At 42.1% G+C, this 16,437-nt stretch overlaps 1 protein-coding gene across 1 annotated transcript in view; it reads left to right on the top strand.

The window, feature by feature from the left end:
- Positions 1-16,437, top strand: part of gcn1 (GCN1 activator of EIF2AK4) — a 59,633-nt gene that overhangs the window by 1,482 nt on the left and 41,714 nt on the right. Inside the window, exons 2-11 of the mRNA XM_038282001.1 lie at positions 2,841-2,943; positions 3,026-3,089; positions 3,180-3,311; positions 4,693-4,801; positions 4,914-5,012; positions 8,810-8,944; positions 9,016-9,193; positions 9,268-9,342; positions 9,430-9,558; positions 12,712-12,762. Coding sequence (XP_038137929.1) covers positions 2,841-2,943; positions 3,026-3,089; positions 3,180-3,311; positions 4,693-4,801; positions 4,914-5,012; positions 8,810-8,944; positions 9,016-9,193; positions 9,268-9,342; positions 9,430-9,558; positions 12,712-12,762 — 1,075 coding nt within the window. The remainder of the gene's footprint in view (positions 1-2,840; positions 2,944-3,025; positions 3,090-3,179; positions 3,312-4,692; positions 4,802-4,913; positions 5,013-8,809; positions 8,945-9,015; positions 9,194-9,267; positions 9,343-9,429; positions 9,559-12,711; positions 12,763-16,437) is intronic.

The following is a 16,437-nucleotide window of genomic DNA, read 5'->3' as shown; positions in this document are numbered from 1 at the left end:
TATTAATCTATATAACAAAGCTGCTCTCTGACATTGAACACAGGAGCAGCAGAAGCATCAGACGCTTTACTGGACGGCTGACCTTAATGTGGACTAGCATCAGAAATGAAGCAGCTGAAGCTTTTTTGCTGCTTCCAGTGCTTGTGGTCTGAACGTAGCATTATTCATTAAAATAAGCCAAGCGACTCTCAGTTTTATCCGCCATTGTTACACGTTCCGCCCAACACGCATCAGAGCCACTTTTTGACCCTGCAGCTAGAGCAGCAAGGAGTAGGGCTGGGTATTTTCGCCAAAGTTCTAAATCGATTAATTTTGATTCGATCTGTTTTTACAACAATGAAAGTGGTTCAACTGTGTTTCAAAATACTCATGTATTTCATTTTTTCCAGTCATATTAAAAACAAAGTGCAAACTTGTAAACCAGACAGTTTAAACATGAGATGTGAACAAAAATGCCTCAAAAGTGCAAACTTGTTAGTGAAAAGTGAAAAAGTGAAGCCTCACCCGAGCAAGCAGACGTGACACGGCGGGGACACAGCAGACATGCATGAGCTGCATTTAGGGATGCACGATATTGGGATTTTGGCCGATATCCGATATGCCGATATTTTAAAACTCATGTAGCCGATAACCGATATCGATACCGATGTTAAAGCTGGACAAAAATAAGTAGTCATTGAAAATAGCAGTTTTGTTATCCATTTCTGACACTTTGAAAAATAATATACTCAAATATATTTTCATACGCTGATATCAAATAGATTTTTAAAAACGCGGTATCGATCTATTTTACTTTCAGAATCTTGTGAAATTTCATCGTTCTGTTACAAACTCTCGTGATATTTTGCTAATTCTTGTGAGATTTTGTTAGTAAAATAGATCGATACCGCGTCAACATATAAAAATATGGCAACATTTGGTGAATTTTCGGGGGATTTCGTAGCATAACGATGACATATAGCAATATTTCATTAGTAAAAGAGATTGATATGGTGTTTTTAAATGGCAATATATCAGCATATGAAGATATTGGGATATTTTAATGGATCAATATTTTTTTCCCTCGTCTTTAGAAGTTTTTAAGTCTGTAAAAAATAAGTTTTTGAGGAAGAAGTAGTATTTTTTTTTTTTTTTAGACTTTAGAAACTCAGAAGCTGATCAAATATCGGGTTAAATATCGGTGGGGTGGCCGATGTCCGATATTCAGTTTTAAGGCCGATACCGATGGGGGGCCGATTATATCGTGCATCCCTTAACACGACCATGTTAATGTTTTACTGCAGGGAATCCAATGCTGCAGAACTTTACTGAAACATTTGCATTAAAAAAGTTCTTCCTTCTACTATAAAGTATAGATGAAGGTGCGAGCTGCAACTCACGGTTCCCTTCTGTGCAACAGCACACCCACTTCAATTATATTACCGTCATCTAAGGGAGGAATTTACTGTCTCATCCTTGTTTAATGTATCCTGACTAAAATAGAGAGCTTCTGCGATTTGAAAATGGTATTTTTCTAAATTGCGATTATATTGCAAATGCAATTAATTGCCCAGCTCTAATATGTGCTGCCTTTTTATTTTGGGACGTCTCTTTAGGCACATGTTTGGTTTCCTTCCTTTGTCTAGAGCAGGAGTAACCAATTAAAAACCAGTGGACATTTTTAATTATAATCTGTTACTTTAAACATAATTTAACACTGAAATAAAATGAGGTGTTTATCCATCCATGTTATACATTGAATAAAAAAAAAAATACTGACCCTGTAATCCATTTTGAAGTCTAAAGTGTTTTTTGAACAACAATCATTCAGTTTGGTTTATAGATAATTTCCTGATTCCCATATTTTCTCAAACCCCTGAACTGAGCGTTTGTTATTTTCTTCCTTTTTCCTGTCTTAATGTTGGCAGTGGGCTTTAGGCTGCCCTGCAAGGCTTTAAACCTGGGTTTAACCGGAGACTAAGCCATTCTCAAGCACATATCAAGGAGCTCATTTTGAGCCTGGATCCAGATTTATTGTTGATTCTGTTCATGGTGGAGAATCCTGCTTTATATTCAGGCTCCGCTCCGGTCCGGCCAGCTCAACATCCGCTTTGCAATCGCACCAAACAGGAAAAAGAACGGCGAGACGATCCAGTTTGTCAAATTAAAATATAGTAACAACACTAACTACAAATTAGAGCATAATTCTTATATATTTCAAAATACTAACACTGTTTATTTAAAAGATTGGATGCAAACTATTGGTACTTCAACAGACTAGGAAGTAGATTTCTCATCTCCATCAGAAACCGAACACATAATGGATGCTGATGGAGATTTTTTAATGTCATATTAAATTAAGCGTTCATTTCTGCATGTTTTGCTCCTATGAATTTAATGATAATATCGCGCAATCTCTTCTCGAGCTCCGAGGATAAGTCTGACTGCAGCAATACGGGAAACAGCGGAGGCTGTAGGCAGGAGGACTGGTGCGCTGCGAGGCGGAGCAGTGAAGGAGGGTGTGGGATTTCAGGGTAACAGGAGAAGCGGCACAAGTGACGTTTAGACACCGTCGTCAGACAATATGCGATAATTTATGTTCCACAAATCTCAATTTAGCCAGGAAAGAAAAATGTATTACCAAATCAAATAAAACATAACAACGGATGGTAAATGGATGAAGCAGCAACGCATTCGTCCCCTATAATCGCTGCTAAAAACGCTGAGGACTCATTGAATACCGCTAATATCAGCCAAAAGGATCCGCTGGTCGATGCATCGGTTTCCCGACTGATGCAGGGATCAGTGGGAATTCTGCATAAAGCGTCCATCAGCCATAAATCTTGATGATTCTGCTTTAGGTTTCAGACACCCTGAAGAAATTTGCTGTCAAAGTGACGACGGCCAGCATTAAGGAGCGGAAGGAGATCTACGGGGATTTGAGGAGGTGTCTGCAGGATAAAGGTGAGGTCACCTGTCGCCCGCTTTATTACAGCTTGCTTTAAAACCAGCCTTTATCGGTACAAATATGTGTATTTTGTTGTAGAGTTGCCAGAGGCTGCGGTTAAAGGGCTGTGTAAGCTCTTCTGCCTCACCCCCCACAGATACCGGTAGGTTGGACCTGTCATCTGCAAACCAAAGCATTCGCTGCCGTTTCTCAATATTCTTCTTCACCTTTTTGTTTCCTGTTGTGCGTTTAGAGATGCGGCGTCACGCAGAGAGCTGCTGTCCGTCATCGGCCAGCTGGCGGACAGTCATTCTGACGTCCTGGTGTCCAGCCTCCTCCAGGGACTTTTGAACTGCGGAGTCATCAGCAAAAATGGAGAGCCAAGGTAATTCTCCATACTCATGCTTCCTGCTGATTCATCTCAATCCTCTTAAAGGAGAAGTCTGGTCAGCAAGGAATAATCAATGGATCTATACCTAAAACAAACACGTTCGCGGTTAATTAATGAGTTTAATCAGTAAAAAAAAATTGATACATTTTATAGCGATCACTGAGTCTGGGGGCGGCCATTTTTGCCCAAATATAGTAACCCCTCCCTCCTGCCATCTTCCGGCAGTGACGCCATGGTGCGGTAAGCCTAGCGCCATTCTCCTAACCTGACTCCGCCAGATGGATTTGCTCCGCATATCCATCTGGAAACTTTCCATTGAAGTAATTTTAGGAAGGGGCGAAAATACTGGTTAGCTGATTGGCCTATGTTGGTGATAGACGGGCCAAATAAACCAATCAGATCAACGAAGCATATGACGTACTAACAGAGCGACGACAAAAACACAACCACAAGCCAGGCTACTCTTGCCGAAACCAGTTGGGAGAAGAGCAAAAACATCTTTTCCTCTGAGAAAAGCCTCCAGAGCAGCGTTTTGCTCTTCTTTCAGTGAAGAAATACTCTGTAATTCCGATAATACTTGCTCGATAGCCACGCTAACGCTAGTTTCATCGGCTGAAGCCGCCATGTTCTTTAGACTGAACTGTCGCGCTTCTCGTTGCGTCACACCTCAACCCGCCTCAAAGCCAACGCTGATTGGACGTTCGTTTGGTGAACGGCTCCAAATTTTCTTCAACAGAGAGTCTCCAGACTGATTATCGAGTGAAACCTTGAAAGCTCGCGAGATCAGGATGGTCTCACGAGGCTACCGTTCTGCCCGCTTTACAAGAAAATTGTTTTCAGAAGTTTGAATTCTGAATATGAACAGAATTTTCCTTTAAATGGAGCCACATGTTGAGAGAGGTGATGTTTTCCTGGGGTTGAGCAGCACAGTTTGCATTGTGTTGGTCACAGACCATAAACCCAGCGGTGTTTGATGAGCTGAAGCAGCACTGCGGCCTCCTCCTCTCTGAGGAAGTCCGCTCTGTTTGGGGCGAGCGTCTGAGTCTTTGAGGACAGATCAGGTTGAAGCTCAAAGTTCAAGGATCTAATGTCTAACCTGAAGCCCTAACGAGGCGCTGCCCCACACCATCATACTTCCTCCACTGACAGCTGTTTGCTGTTGGCGGGGAGGATTTGGAAAGTTTCCATTCAACCCACTGAAGACTTTCCGCCCCAAATGTGGAAAAGATTCAGAGGAAATGAACAGGGAAGGATTCGAATACTACAGAGAATCTATAAAGCGATGAGATATGATTGATTTAATGATCCAGATCTCCATAGAAACAATTTGTAATTGTTTCCCCTTTGTTTTATTCTTGCCTCCTTGTGTTTGCAGTAAGAGCTCCGGCTCTGCCGCCTTCATCGGCCTGTCCTGGACCTGCCTTTTAATCCCTAAAGTGTTTTCTGCTCCAGAGAAACGAGAAGGACCCATCTGGAAGAAAATGGTCGGCAAATTTCTGTTGTTGTTTCTAAACTAAAGTGATATTTATCTGAGTCGGTTGGCGGTTAAATATTGGTCTGTTGGTAAAATGGCTGCTCCTCTGTCATCCGCTGCAGGTGGAGGTCCAGAGCCTTCTAGTGGCGGAGGTGGTGGGCGGAGCCAAAACCACAGCGAAGAAATCAAGCCTGAAGAATCTCTGTCACCTGTGGGAAGAGGTGGGCGACTTTTTCTACGCTTTTATTTTCTCTCAGCTGAAATAGTTTTACGTGTGGAAAAGGCGGTCTCCAGACATGCAGGTTTGGCCGCAGCAGAAATCAGAGGCATGATCCAGAGAGTGAAGCTCCGCGTGGTTAAAATGGGACCAGATGTTTGATGAAAAATGTTTTACTGGGCAGAAATCACACGTCTGTGAGGAACATCTCAGAAAAGAGATTCGATTATTTTCGATACTCAAGAATACACCACCAGTTATTTTTTTTATTTTTATTTTTTTACACCTTACAGGCTAAACAAAGTTTGAAGTTTGAAATAAATCAATGAAAGCTGTAATATCGATCGTTATGCTTTTTTTTTTTTTTTTTTTTAGAAACAACAGCAAATAACAGAAGTAGAAAAGTTGCATCAAAAAACACAGCAAAAATACTGCACATAATCAGTGCAATGAGTATAATTCAATACCTGGGCTCCAGACGTCCCGCCTCCTCCACAGACGCTCCGCTGCTCATCTCCCAGATTGTAGCTGACCGCAGACAGTGCCGCAGACAGGAGGCCGGCTTGGTTTGTTTTTATGACCGAAATTGCGGAAAACAACTCGTGAAGTTTGACCCGCTAGAAGAGCGAGGTGCGTGAGAACGCTGGGAGCCTTTTTCCAGCTGAATCTCCGCTCTTTTTGGCCCTCATGTCCCTCCGTGGTCGGACTAAACTCGCCCCCACTTCCTTGCCGCCTCGGCCGTATCTAGACCCACAGCGTGTAGCTCAGACCACGCTTCAATATTGAGCATAAATCAAAAATGTCTGCATCAAGCTCACTGCAACACACTGCTGTAAGAGGATAACCAGGAAGCGAGGTAGGAGGGCAAAATAGGTTTAGCGCCACCGCAGCACGGGAGGAGAATTACGCCCAGGAGCAAATGGATAAAAATAGACGGAAAAAAAAACATGAATCGATTCTCTTGCGGACGAATCGATGTATCGGATCGTCGGCTGTTGGATCGATGCATCGATACAAAACGATTATTATTTACACCCCTGGACGTTACGCTAAAAAATTGCAGTTCCTCAGACAACGATAATAACGACGCACCGTCAGTGTTCCGAGTCAGGAGCATCTGTAATGTTAGCGCTTTTAATGTCTGATAAAATTTTACCTGATCGATAACAAAGCTGAAAAATCTGATTATGGTGAACAAAGTTAGACCATGATATAAAGGGGGAGAGCTGTGGCTAGCTGTGCTCAGTAGCTGACAGGTTAGCCTCTTTTAGCTCGGTCAGTTAGCCATATTATGCTTTCTTAGTCTTAAATCTCCATGAAAATCCTTTTTTAAGATGTTCAGTTTGGCCTTTTCTTCCATCAGATCCTAATGAAAAGGAGCTGAGACTTTTTGTGTCGCCTTTTTAAATAGCAGAGCTCAGTCTGTCCTGGAAGGCAGTGATTTCCTTCCAGACTGACGATGATTGTTTTCTACTTTCAGCTACTTAGATCCTTCCAAAAAAGTTTAAAAAAAACTCTACTGGACAAGGTCCAGCACATTAGCTAGCCTGACGTAGTCCGACTCAATTCTAGTCAGAATGAGTCTGATGCTGCTCCATAGAGCTGTGATTATGGGGCGTGTTTTGAACGAACCAGGAAAAAAAATGCCTCTGCACTCAATTGGATAGACCTACAACCAATAAGAGCAACGGAGTGCGTGACGTATGTTAAGCGAGGCATAGTTGTTGTCAACAAAAATCAAAGCGTGCAGTTGCACGCCTAGAATAAGATGAGCCTTGATCGCGTTTCTCTGTTCCTCTTTTAAAATTAATTTGCTGTTGATATCTTCTAGAACAGACCTAATAGCAGAATCTACTCACCCCAACTCTCCAGCGGCAGCCATTGTTGTTGTCACCCAAGCGCGCTTTGGTCACGTGGTTGATTACGTTACTGTTAATCATCTGTCCATCATCGTATAAAGCCCGCCCTGACAATTTGATTGACCCGCCAGATATTGTGCTAGCATACTCGCGCTACTATTGAGCAATGCCAGACCGAACTTCCCGACCTCAAACCTTGTGGGCGGGACTAAGTTCGGAATGGCACCCAGGCTACACATTAGCATCTCTAAAGGAAAACAGCAAGGAGTGATCAATGGGTCATTATCTATACCTAAAACTAATACGTTCGCGGTAAAAAGAATATAAACAATAATTTTTGTTGCGATCACTGAGTCTGGGAGCGGCCATTTTTGACCAAATATAGTAGCCCCTCCCTCCTGCCATCTTCCAGCAGTGACGTCACGGTGCGGTAAGCCTAGCGCCATTCACCCCGCTTTACAAGCTAAATCAATGGGAACTAATAGACACATCTGCAATCAACAACAATTATTGAAGATTTGCAGACAGGGTTCCTGCGGGTCCTTAAAAAGTCTTAAAAGGCATTGAATTCTTCAAAATAAAACTAAGGCCTTAATTGGTATAAAAATGTCTTACATCAGTCTTTGTGGGTCTTAATTTTTAAAACATCATAAATAGGATTGTTTTACGATTTTATTTTGTAATCTAGATAAAACATTAAAATTGACCATTTTTTTTTGTTTTTGTTTTTTATTTAAAAAAAAATAACGGCTCCCGCTATCGGGACGGAACCAATAATGGCGTTGTTGCGTCTTTTGTCTGGAACTTTTTGTCTGAAATATATGAGCAAGTGTTAATGTAACGAAAATTGGCTCCAGCTAAAACCAGGGAACATACATGAGGCTCAGTGGATTTAGTGCAAGAAGTCATTCAAGCTCAGAACGATGGGAATTAAGGCAGTGGAGTCGCACATGCGAAGCACGAAACACAAAGCGTCAAAATGGAGTTACAGAGAAACAGCCGGTATTTCTCAGTTTAGTTCCACCCTTGTCTCTGCAAAACAAAGTTTGTGAATTCAGTTAAAGGCATACTATGCAACATTTTTCAGTTAATTAATGTGTTCCATAACGTTTTGGATGATGAAATGAGTCATTTCAGGTCGAACAAAGGTTTTCTCGGCCGCCCTGGTGGTCTGTGGGGGAAATACAGTACTTGCAATTGCAGGAGCCCTCGGCCCGCACCCACAGGTTTAGAAGTCTTGTGCATCGCGAGAGTCGGTCTTGCTTTATGGCGAGAACTGCTACACGCCCCCAGTGAAAAGCATGCTCGTTGCTAGCGCAGTGGCGATATTTGTGCAGTTATCATGGCGGAACCAGCGAGAATTTTCAAACTCGAAAATTGGAACAAAATAGTCACTTACCGCAGTAGACATGGTGATCCGTTGCGTTCGCCTGTCTGCTAAGCTCAAAACAACCGCGCCTGGATTGACGGAGAAACCAGGAGAAAAGCTGAGCATATTTACGACAGTGCACTTTTACTTTCGCCCTCTGGGGGGAGCCTCGCTGGAAAATCAACACCGGTTGCATAGTATACCTTTAAATAATTGTTAAAATATATCTGTCCTTTGTGTGTTTTTTTGGTTTCTTCCTGTATGGGAAGCTTTTCAAAATTTGAAACATTAGTGCAGAGGTTTATGTTAAAATAAACCTTTGGGTTAAGTTGTTGCAAGCAGGTTTTTCTTTTGAATTTCGTCTTAAATTTTTATTTCAAGTGGCATTAAAAAGTCTTGAATTTAACTTGCCTTATGCTGTAGGAACCCTGCCAGAGGACTTAACCATGGAAATTCACCAGAGCTATAGTGAAACTGACAATGCCCACGTGCATGGCAGCTGGATGCTGGAATACATCGGGTAAAAGTGGATCGGTTGTTCTTTAAACTTTCTGTTTGTTGTTGGTCTTGCAGAAGCCTGGGCTGGTTGATCACTACATCAGCACCCTGCTGACTCTGGAGCAGAGCCCCACCATGCTGCCCATGCTGGGGGTGTGTTTGGACTTCTGCGCTGCTCAGAAGGACAAAGCTACCATCGAGAAACACAAGGTGGCATCATTTCGATGAGCTCAGTAGCTTATTACCGTGTTTGATTCTGACTAACCAACAGCCTTCCACAGAGCACCATGTTGGACCTCTACATTAAATCGGTCCTGATGAGCAAAACCAGACCGCAGCAGCACATTTTGGATCAGAGCGGCTCCCTGCTGCGTCACGTCACCCACTCTGAGTTCAAGGAGCTGCTGCTTCCCGCGCTGCAGAAGACCATGCTGCGCAGTCCAGAGAACGCCATGCAGAGTGAGCCTCCTGATACCTTTAATCACGTGCTGTAAAACCTGCAGTCCGTCATGATGCTGTTCATGTCTTCTCAGCCGTTTCCTGCCTGCTGTCTGCTGTAACTCTGGATCTCAGCCAGTATGCCATGGACATCGGAAAGGCCGTCGCCAGTAAGGCTCTCGGGGACGCCGACTTGTTCAGCTTTAGAAAATAAAGGAGATGTTTGGGTTAACTTAGCTGCTGTCCTTGTGCTTTAGGCCAGCTGAAGGCCAATAATGCTCAGCTGATGGAGGAAGCTGTTAAGGCCATGCAGAACCTGGTCCAGCAGTGCAGCGACGCCGCTGCAGTTCAGGACATCGTCTCTCATCTTTTCAAGATTCTCGGAGGTGAGCATGTCCTACTCACTGCGGGGTATTAAATTTAAATGTAAATAAGTAATTTCTTCTTATAATAAGTGCATTTGTTCTTGAATTGAGGAGCTAATTGAGACACTTTGCCAATGAAACAATGAAAACTACCAAATAAGTACATATTATCTAATTATCTTTTTTAAGGGTATAAATACTCATTCCATTGGCAGATAATCTTATCTATTTGCTCAAATTAAGGGTAAATAGTGTTATTTTTATGCTTATTTCTAGATTGTTTTTGCAGTGTCACTGCAGAGAGAGGCTCTGACTAGGCAGGTTCAGCAGATCTGCGCAGATCTTTTTCACTTTTTTCTCAGTGCTATACACATTAAAATAATTTCCCACATTTGATTGGACAGGTTATGAAGTTATTAAAATAAAAAATACAAACCAGCGGTGCATTCTATAAAGCAAAGTTCTACTTATAGAGTAGAACAAGAACAGATAGAGAATGTTCACTGCAAAAACGATCTAGAAATAAGTAAAAATTTCTTAAACTAAGTGTATTTACCCTTAATTTGAGCAGGTAAATGAGATAGTTTGCCAATGGAATGAGTAATTTTACTCTGAAAATAAGGTAATTAGATAATATGCACTTGAAATAAGACAATGCAATTGTGTTTTCTTATTCTAAGTGTAAATTGTCTTGTTCCATTGGCAAAATGTCTCATTTACCTCCTGAATTCAAAAACAAATGCACTTATTTTAAGAAAAAATGACTTATCTAAAGAAAAAAGTCAGAAATAAACGGTGTGAGACGGTTTCTATGGTGACTGAGGCAGAGAGGTGATTCTCAGAGAGATCTGGGAAGTTTATCCAAGTTTATCCAAGTTTTTCTTTCTTTTTTCCATGAAGAGGTGAGAGAGATACGCTGCACTGACCTGCTCTGCTCTTTCTGACCCTCCTTATTTTGGTTTCTATGAGGCTCAAAGAGGATCACTACCTTATCAGTTTTCTGTCCTCCTGACCTCCTATCATGGGGAAAGTTTTCTATTTTAATGTTTCATTCATTGTTTTTGCTCCAGTCTGTCCTGCTTACTATAAACGCGATATGCGACTCCAAACTGACAGATTTTATTTTGTATTTTCCTCCAAAGCGGATGTAATTTACTTTGTAATCGCGTCTCTCTTCCTGTCAGACCCATTAAATTGTTGCTGAATTGCTGCGTAGTTTAACTAAAATAGACCTGGACTCTATCTCAGTCGGAGCTACGCTGCCCCCTGCAGGAAATCATCCTCATTGACTTTCAATGAGGGCTAAACGCCACGAAACTCGTCCGACACGATTTTCTGTTTGATCGGCAAAATTGGATTTGGTGTGTTCTGGCCTTTACTGTGTTTCTTTTATTATTTGTGTTATTTTTAACACTTAAACACAAATAACCTGGAGAAGAAGGACAAGAGACATTAGATTTTTTTTATCCGCTGGGAGAGCAGCAGAGACGTCCTCAGTTTAGGGCTGCAACTAACGATTATTTTAAAAATCGATGAATCGGCCAATTATTTTTTCGATTAATCGATGAATCGGACCAAAAATATTTTTTATATTAACCTCTTTATTCCAAAATAAACATTTTAGACAGAACAAACAAGCACACAAGTACAGGTTGCTCATTAACTGTACTGGTGCAATATGAAAAATAAATGTTTGTGTTAAAACTACGCAAACTTACATGAGAAATGTAGCTGTACATCCACAAAATATAGGCTACTTTGTTTCATAAAGAGCAAAAAAAGACATTTTTGTTTTTAAAGCCCCTAAGGGGTTCAAACAATAGGCCCCCCCATTTCAACAAATGAGGTTTTTTTAGACTAGAAGAGTTCTGCCTTTTAAGACAGGAAAGTATAGCAGTTAAAGTTGCTACTTGAGAAAATACTGAACCATAGAGATAAAAATAGCCCTGTGATTCAAATTATAAATTGTATTTGGAATAAAAATGAGAGAACTAGGGGTGCTAAAAAACACATCCTCCAAAGACAGATATTTACATGGGAATGTGGCAGATAATTAATTGACATATTACTGATCTTGCTGGATTTTATTCTGCTTTACTTCCATAAATTGCAGGATCTTCTTTACTTTATCTTTGCCAGAAGATTTAAACTTTAAAAGCCTTGCCCTCATAATTTGCAAGTTAATTTATTTATAAAGTAAATATAAACGCTGCTTAAGCTAATTCAAATGAAATTAAAAGTAAAATAAGTAGCCAACCTTATCACTGTCTGTAACCTACTAACACGGTAAGGAAAGCATCAGATGAGCTACCTGAGAAACTAACGTTACGTTTCCCCACTTTAAAACCAAACAAACATGGCCGCTCACCCTGCTAATCAGCTCTCTTCACTGCCATCGAAGGCTCCAACGTGTTTCCTTTTCAGGTGCTGCATCATAACAGTGGTGCTCCCCTGCAAAGTTGCATGTTACGCCTTTTTTTTTGCTTTACAAAGCGCAGGCTGTCTGCGAATTGAGACGCAGCTTGCGTTTGCGGTATCGGTCAATAGAGCGCTGGCTCGCTCTGCCGTATTTTTTTTTCTTCCCGCGTTTCAATCAAGTGGCAGTGATGACGACGGCGGCGGATGACGCATTAATCGCGCGACACAACTAATCGATGATGAAATTCGTTGCCAACGCTTTTAAAAGTCGATTTTTATCGATTTTATAGATTCGTTGTTGCAGCCCTAGCTCAGTTACAATCTCCTCCCGCTCTGAAGCACCTCTGCTGTCTTCCTCACTCTTTATTGGAAAAAGGGAATCCCTAATAACAATAGATAACGCCGTAACTCTAAAGGAATATGCGTCATATAATGATGCACATACATTTCTTCATGCAAACAGCAACCTTGACTTATACACATGAAAATATTCAGTTCCTGGCTCCTGCAAAGGAATACTTCCTCCAGAGTAATAAAGATAATAGAAAGAATAAACAAGGTTAATACAGGATAGGATGAAATAGAATAGCTCCAACAATTTGATTAATATTATTATAAACCACTTTACTTATTGTTTTATGGTTGATTGTTTTTATCCTATGATTGTTTAAAGCTCTTTGGTCCTGTTGTGTGTTTAAAGTGCTTCATAAATACATGTATTATGGTGTGGTAACGGGGTTCTGTTTGTGGTTGCAGGCTCTGAAGGAAAACTCACGGTTGTTGCCCAGAAAATGAGCGTATTGTCAGGTGAGAAGTTTGTCTGCCTTCATTTCCTAGAAGATTCAACAATAAGACAGACGCAGATCCATCAGGTTTTATCTAAGTTATTGAGATCGTGTTGTCTTAGGAATATTGGTATAATATGATTCATTTATAGGTCAATACATTTAAAACATTAGCCAACTGAATAAATAAATTACAATTGCACTGAAATGATTGATAAAAAGGCCATTTATAGATTAAAAGGTGAAAAATAGTCCCAAGCAGGGTTTCCTCAGTGCTGGGACTGAATTAATTTATTCCAGACAATCCGTTCTCTTCATTTCATTGCGTTTCTCTTGTCTGCGCTGCTTCCATTACATTTTTCTGGTTGCTATATTTTCTGTCCAATCAGATTTCAGCCTCAGTGTTGCTATGACGATCTAATCTGCCCAGGGCCTTCACAATCAGCAGAGCTGCTGATGTTACCTTAATAATATGAGTGAGGAACGTTTTCTTCAACCAATCAGATTTCAGATTTGTCCCACTGGGCCAGCTAGAGGCCCCGCCCCTACGTCACCATTCTCTGTCCTCTGATTGGTCAGTTAGAGCTAATTGTTTAAAGGCAAGTTAAGCTAGAAACAATCTGCATTTTAGATTTGCTTTTGTTCAAAGTTTTTCTGACCTCAGTGGCTGAAACTAAATGGAGATACTTTGACTTTCTGCACAAAGATTGGTACCAGTAGCATGATCCGTTAACCTGACTCCGCCAGATGGATTTGCTCCGCATATCCATCTGGAAACCTTCCGTTGAAGTAATTTTGGGAAGGGGCGAAAAAACTGGTTAGCTGATTGGCCTATGTTGGTGATAGACGGGCCAAATAAACCAATCAGATCAACGAAGCATATGACGTACTAACAGAGCGACGACGAAGAGGAGCCAATTGATAGATCAAACTCTTGCTGAAACCAGTCGGGAGAAGAGCAAAAACATCTTTTCCTCTGAGAAAAGCCTCCAGAGCAGTGTTTTGCTCTTCTTTCAGTGAAGAAATACTCTGTAATTCCGATAAAACTTGCTCGATAGCCACGCTAACGCTAGTTTCATCGGCTGAAGCCGCCATGTTCTTTAGACTGAACTGTCGCGCTTCTGGTTGCGTCACACCTCAACCCGCCTCAAAGCCAACGCTGATTGGACGTTCGTTTGGTGAACTGCTCCAAATTTTCTTTAACGGAGAGTCTCCAGACTGATTAGCGAGTGAAACCTTGAAAGCTCGCGAGATCAGGATGGTCTCACGAGGCTAGTGATCCGTACCATTAGCTCAGTTGGGCATCCATATATACATCCGGGTTGACCTCAATTTTATTTTGTAAAAAAGACCTAAAATTACGTTTTTCCCTCCCCGAAAATAGTAAACGCATTAAACCATAATGTATTAAAGATTAATAAAGAATTTCCTGAGAAAATAAATGCATTTGTGTCGTTGTGTCCTTGGGCAAGACACTTCACCTGCATTGTCTACTGATGGTGGTCAGAGGGCCCGGTGGCGCCAGTGTATGGCAGCCCCGCTTCTGTCAGTGAGCCCCAGGGCAGCTGTGGCTACAATGTAGCTTGCCACCATCAGTGTGTGAGTGTGTGCGTGAATGGGTGAATGAATGTAGCGTAAAGCGCTTTGGTCAAGTTACCTGACTTGAAAAAGGCGCTATATAAGTACATGCCATTTACCATTTAAATCCTTTCTGTTTTATCACTCATCGGTGACCGATCTGCACCGGAAATGGGATCCTACGATAAATTCCAGGAGCTAACTTTTTTAGCTTTGGATTTAAACATAGATCTAGTCTTTTTGGGTTTTATGTTTTTCTTTCACGTTAACCTTATGATAAATAGTGCTTCATCTGAAGAAAGAAACAACTGAAATGCAGATGAACATGTTTTAATCCTATTTTGCCGGACTGCTCTGAGCAATGACCCGTGATGACGTCAGAGAAGCAGTTTAATAGAGAAAATGTAAAAAGCATCAAAATTGTCTAAAAAAGTCTGTAAAGTCAGTGTTATTTTGTGAGTTAAGGATAGAAATAATTAATTTTAGTATCATAATTACATCACCTGCGCTAATCAGCTGATTTTACGCATTGTTCTTCCGGGATGGATCGGGTAGGGACACCTGCGCTTGCTACATATCAGATGTGAATTTCAGACAGAACTATTCATATACTTGGATTATATATTAAACTACGATTCCAATATTCACCACTGTTAGGCGCCAAGTACATTTTTCCTCTGAGCACGGAGCAGCCGGCTTGCTTGGTCTCGCAATGAATCCTGGGAAAACCAAAGCTACCTAGGATACAGTGGACTCTTCCTTCAAAGAGGGGAGTGGCGGCCTAGTGGTTAGGGCATAGGGCTTTGAATCCTGAGGTTGTGAGTTCGATCCGCCACTCCCATGGACTGCTACTCTGGGTCCCTGAGCAAGACCCTTAACCCCCATACTGCTCCCCGGGCGCTGCACAATGGCAGCCCACTTCTCCCCAAGGGGATGGGTTAAAGGTACACTATGCAACCGATGTTAATTTTCCAGCGAGGCTCCCCCCAGAGGGCGAAAGTAAAAGTGCACTGTCGTAAATATGCTCAGCTGTTCTCCTGGTTTCTCCGTCAAGCCAGGCGCGGTTGTTTTGAGCTTAGCAGTTTTTGCTGCTCGACGCACCGCGTCAACCAATCAGAGAAGCTGATCTGGGAGCTGGCAGGGAGAGAGTCACAGCACTGATGATCACTCCTCTTAAACAGTTTATTGACGTCTAAATTAACTTAAAATGCAGAAATCTGTCGGCAGAATATGTTCGCTTTTATTATCCTGCTGCCTGCAGTTTAGATTATTTAGATGAAAAACACCTACCAGCTGCCGCGATGAACCGAGAGGAGGCGACCCGGCCAGAGGCTGCTGTTGAAGGGATTCCTACTGTCGGCGCACCGCTGGTATGTGGGGGTCTGAGCGGCTCCCACAGAAAAAATATTGGAAGGCAGGATGATAATCTGAATGAACTGACGGCACTGATTAAGTTTTCAGGTGGATTTTCACTTAAACACATATTAAAACTACTTTATTCCCACTGATCACAGCAAATATAGCTGCAAGGCAGAGAAAGGATAGTGAAGCTCCGCCCAACGCGCGTCAGACACACTTTTGCACCGCGCAGCCAGAGCAGCAAAGCTGCTTCAGACGCGCGTCAGAACTAACTGGTACAAGCAGCAAAAAGGAAGCAGCAGACGCGATTTTGCTGCTCTTGCTGCGTCCGGTGTGAATGTAGCATAAGGAGGTGGGGCGCACTAACCGCGCTGCGCTAATGCTGCCTACAGGTGTCAGCAGAGGCTGATTATGGCCAAAATAAAAGGAGCCTGGATGGAAGGAGAGGGGAGCTGATCCTGCAGGTGACAGAGACGGACACGCTGCAGAGCGACGGGCAGAACAGAGCGAACAGACGGCACTGGTCCGCCCGCGCCTGTAAGTGGCGCTCCGTCTCCATCAGAGTATGGTGCGGATTCCTCCCGCCCCCTCGCTCAGCAGCGTGTCCGTCTCTGTCACCAGCAGGATCAGCTCTGCCCTGGTGGCCTGATGATCTTCCTTTTCTTTAATTTATAGCCTCATTTTTACCTGCTGCTCTTTTAGTATCTGCAGATTATTTTTTAAATTCTGCTTCTCTCTGTTTTTTTGGTTTTTTTTCCTC

Source organism: Cyprinodon tularosa, unplaced genomic scaffold (assembly GCF_016077235.1).
Source record: "Cyprinodon tularosa strain WSP-4 unplaced genomic scaffold, ASM1607723v1 ctg178, whole genome shotgun sequence".
Lineage (NCBI taxonomy): Eukaryota > Metazoa > Chordata > Actinopteri > Cyprinodontiformes > Cyprinodontidae > Cyprinodon > Cyprinodon tularosa.
This window is presented reverse-complemented; position numbering and strand designations above follow the sequence as displayed.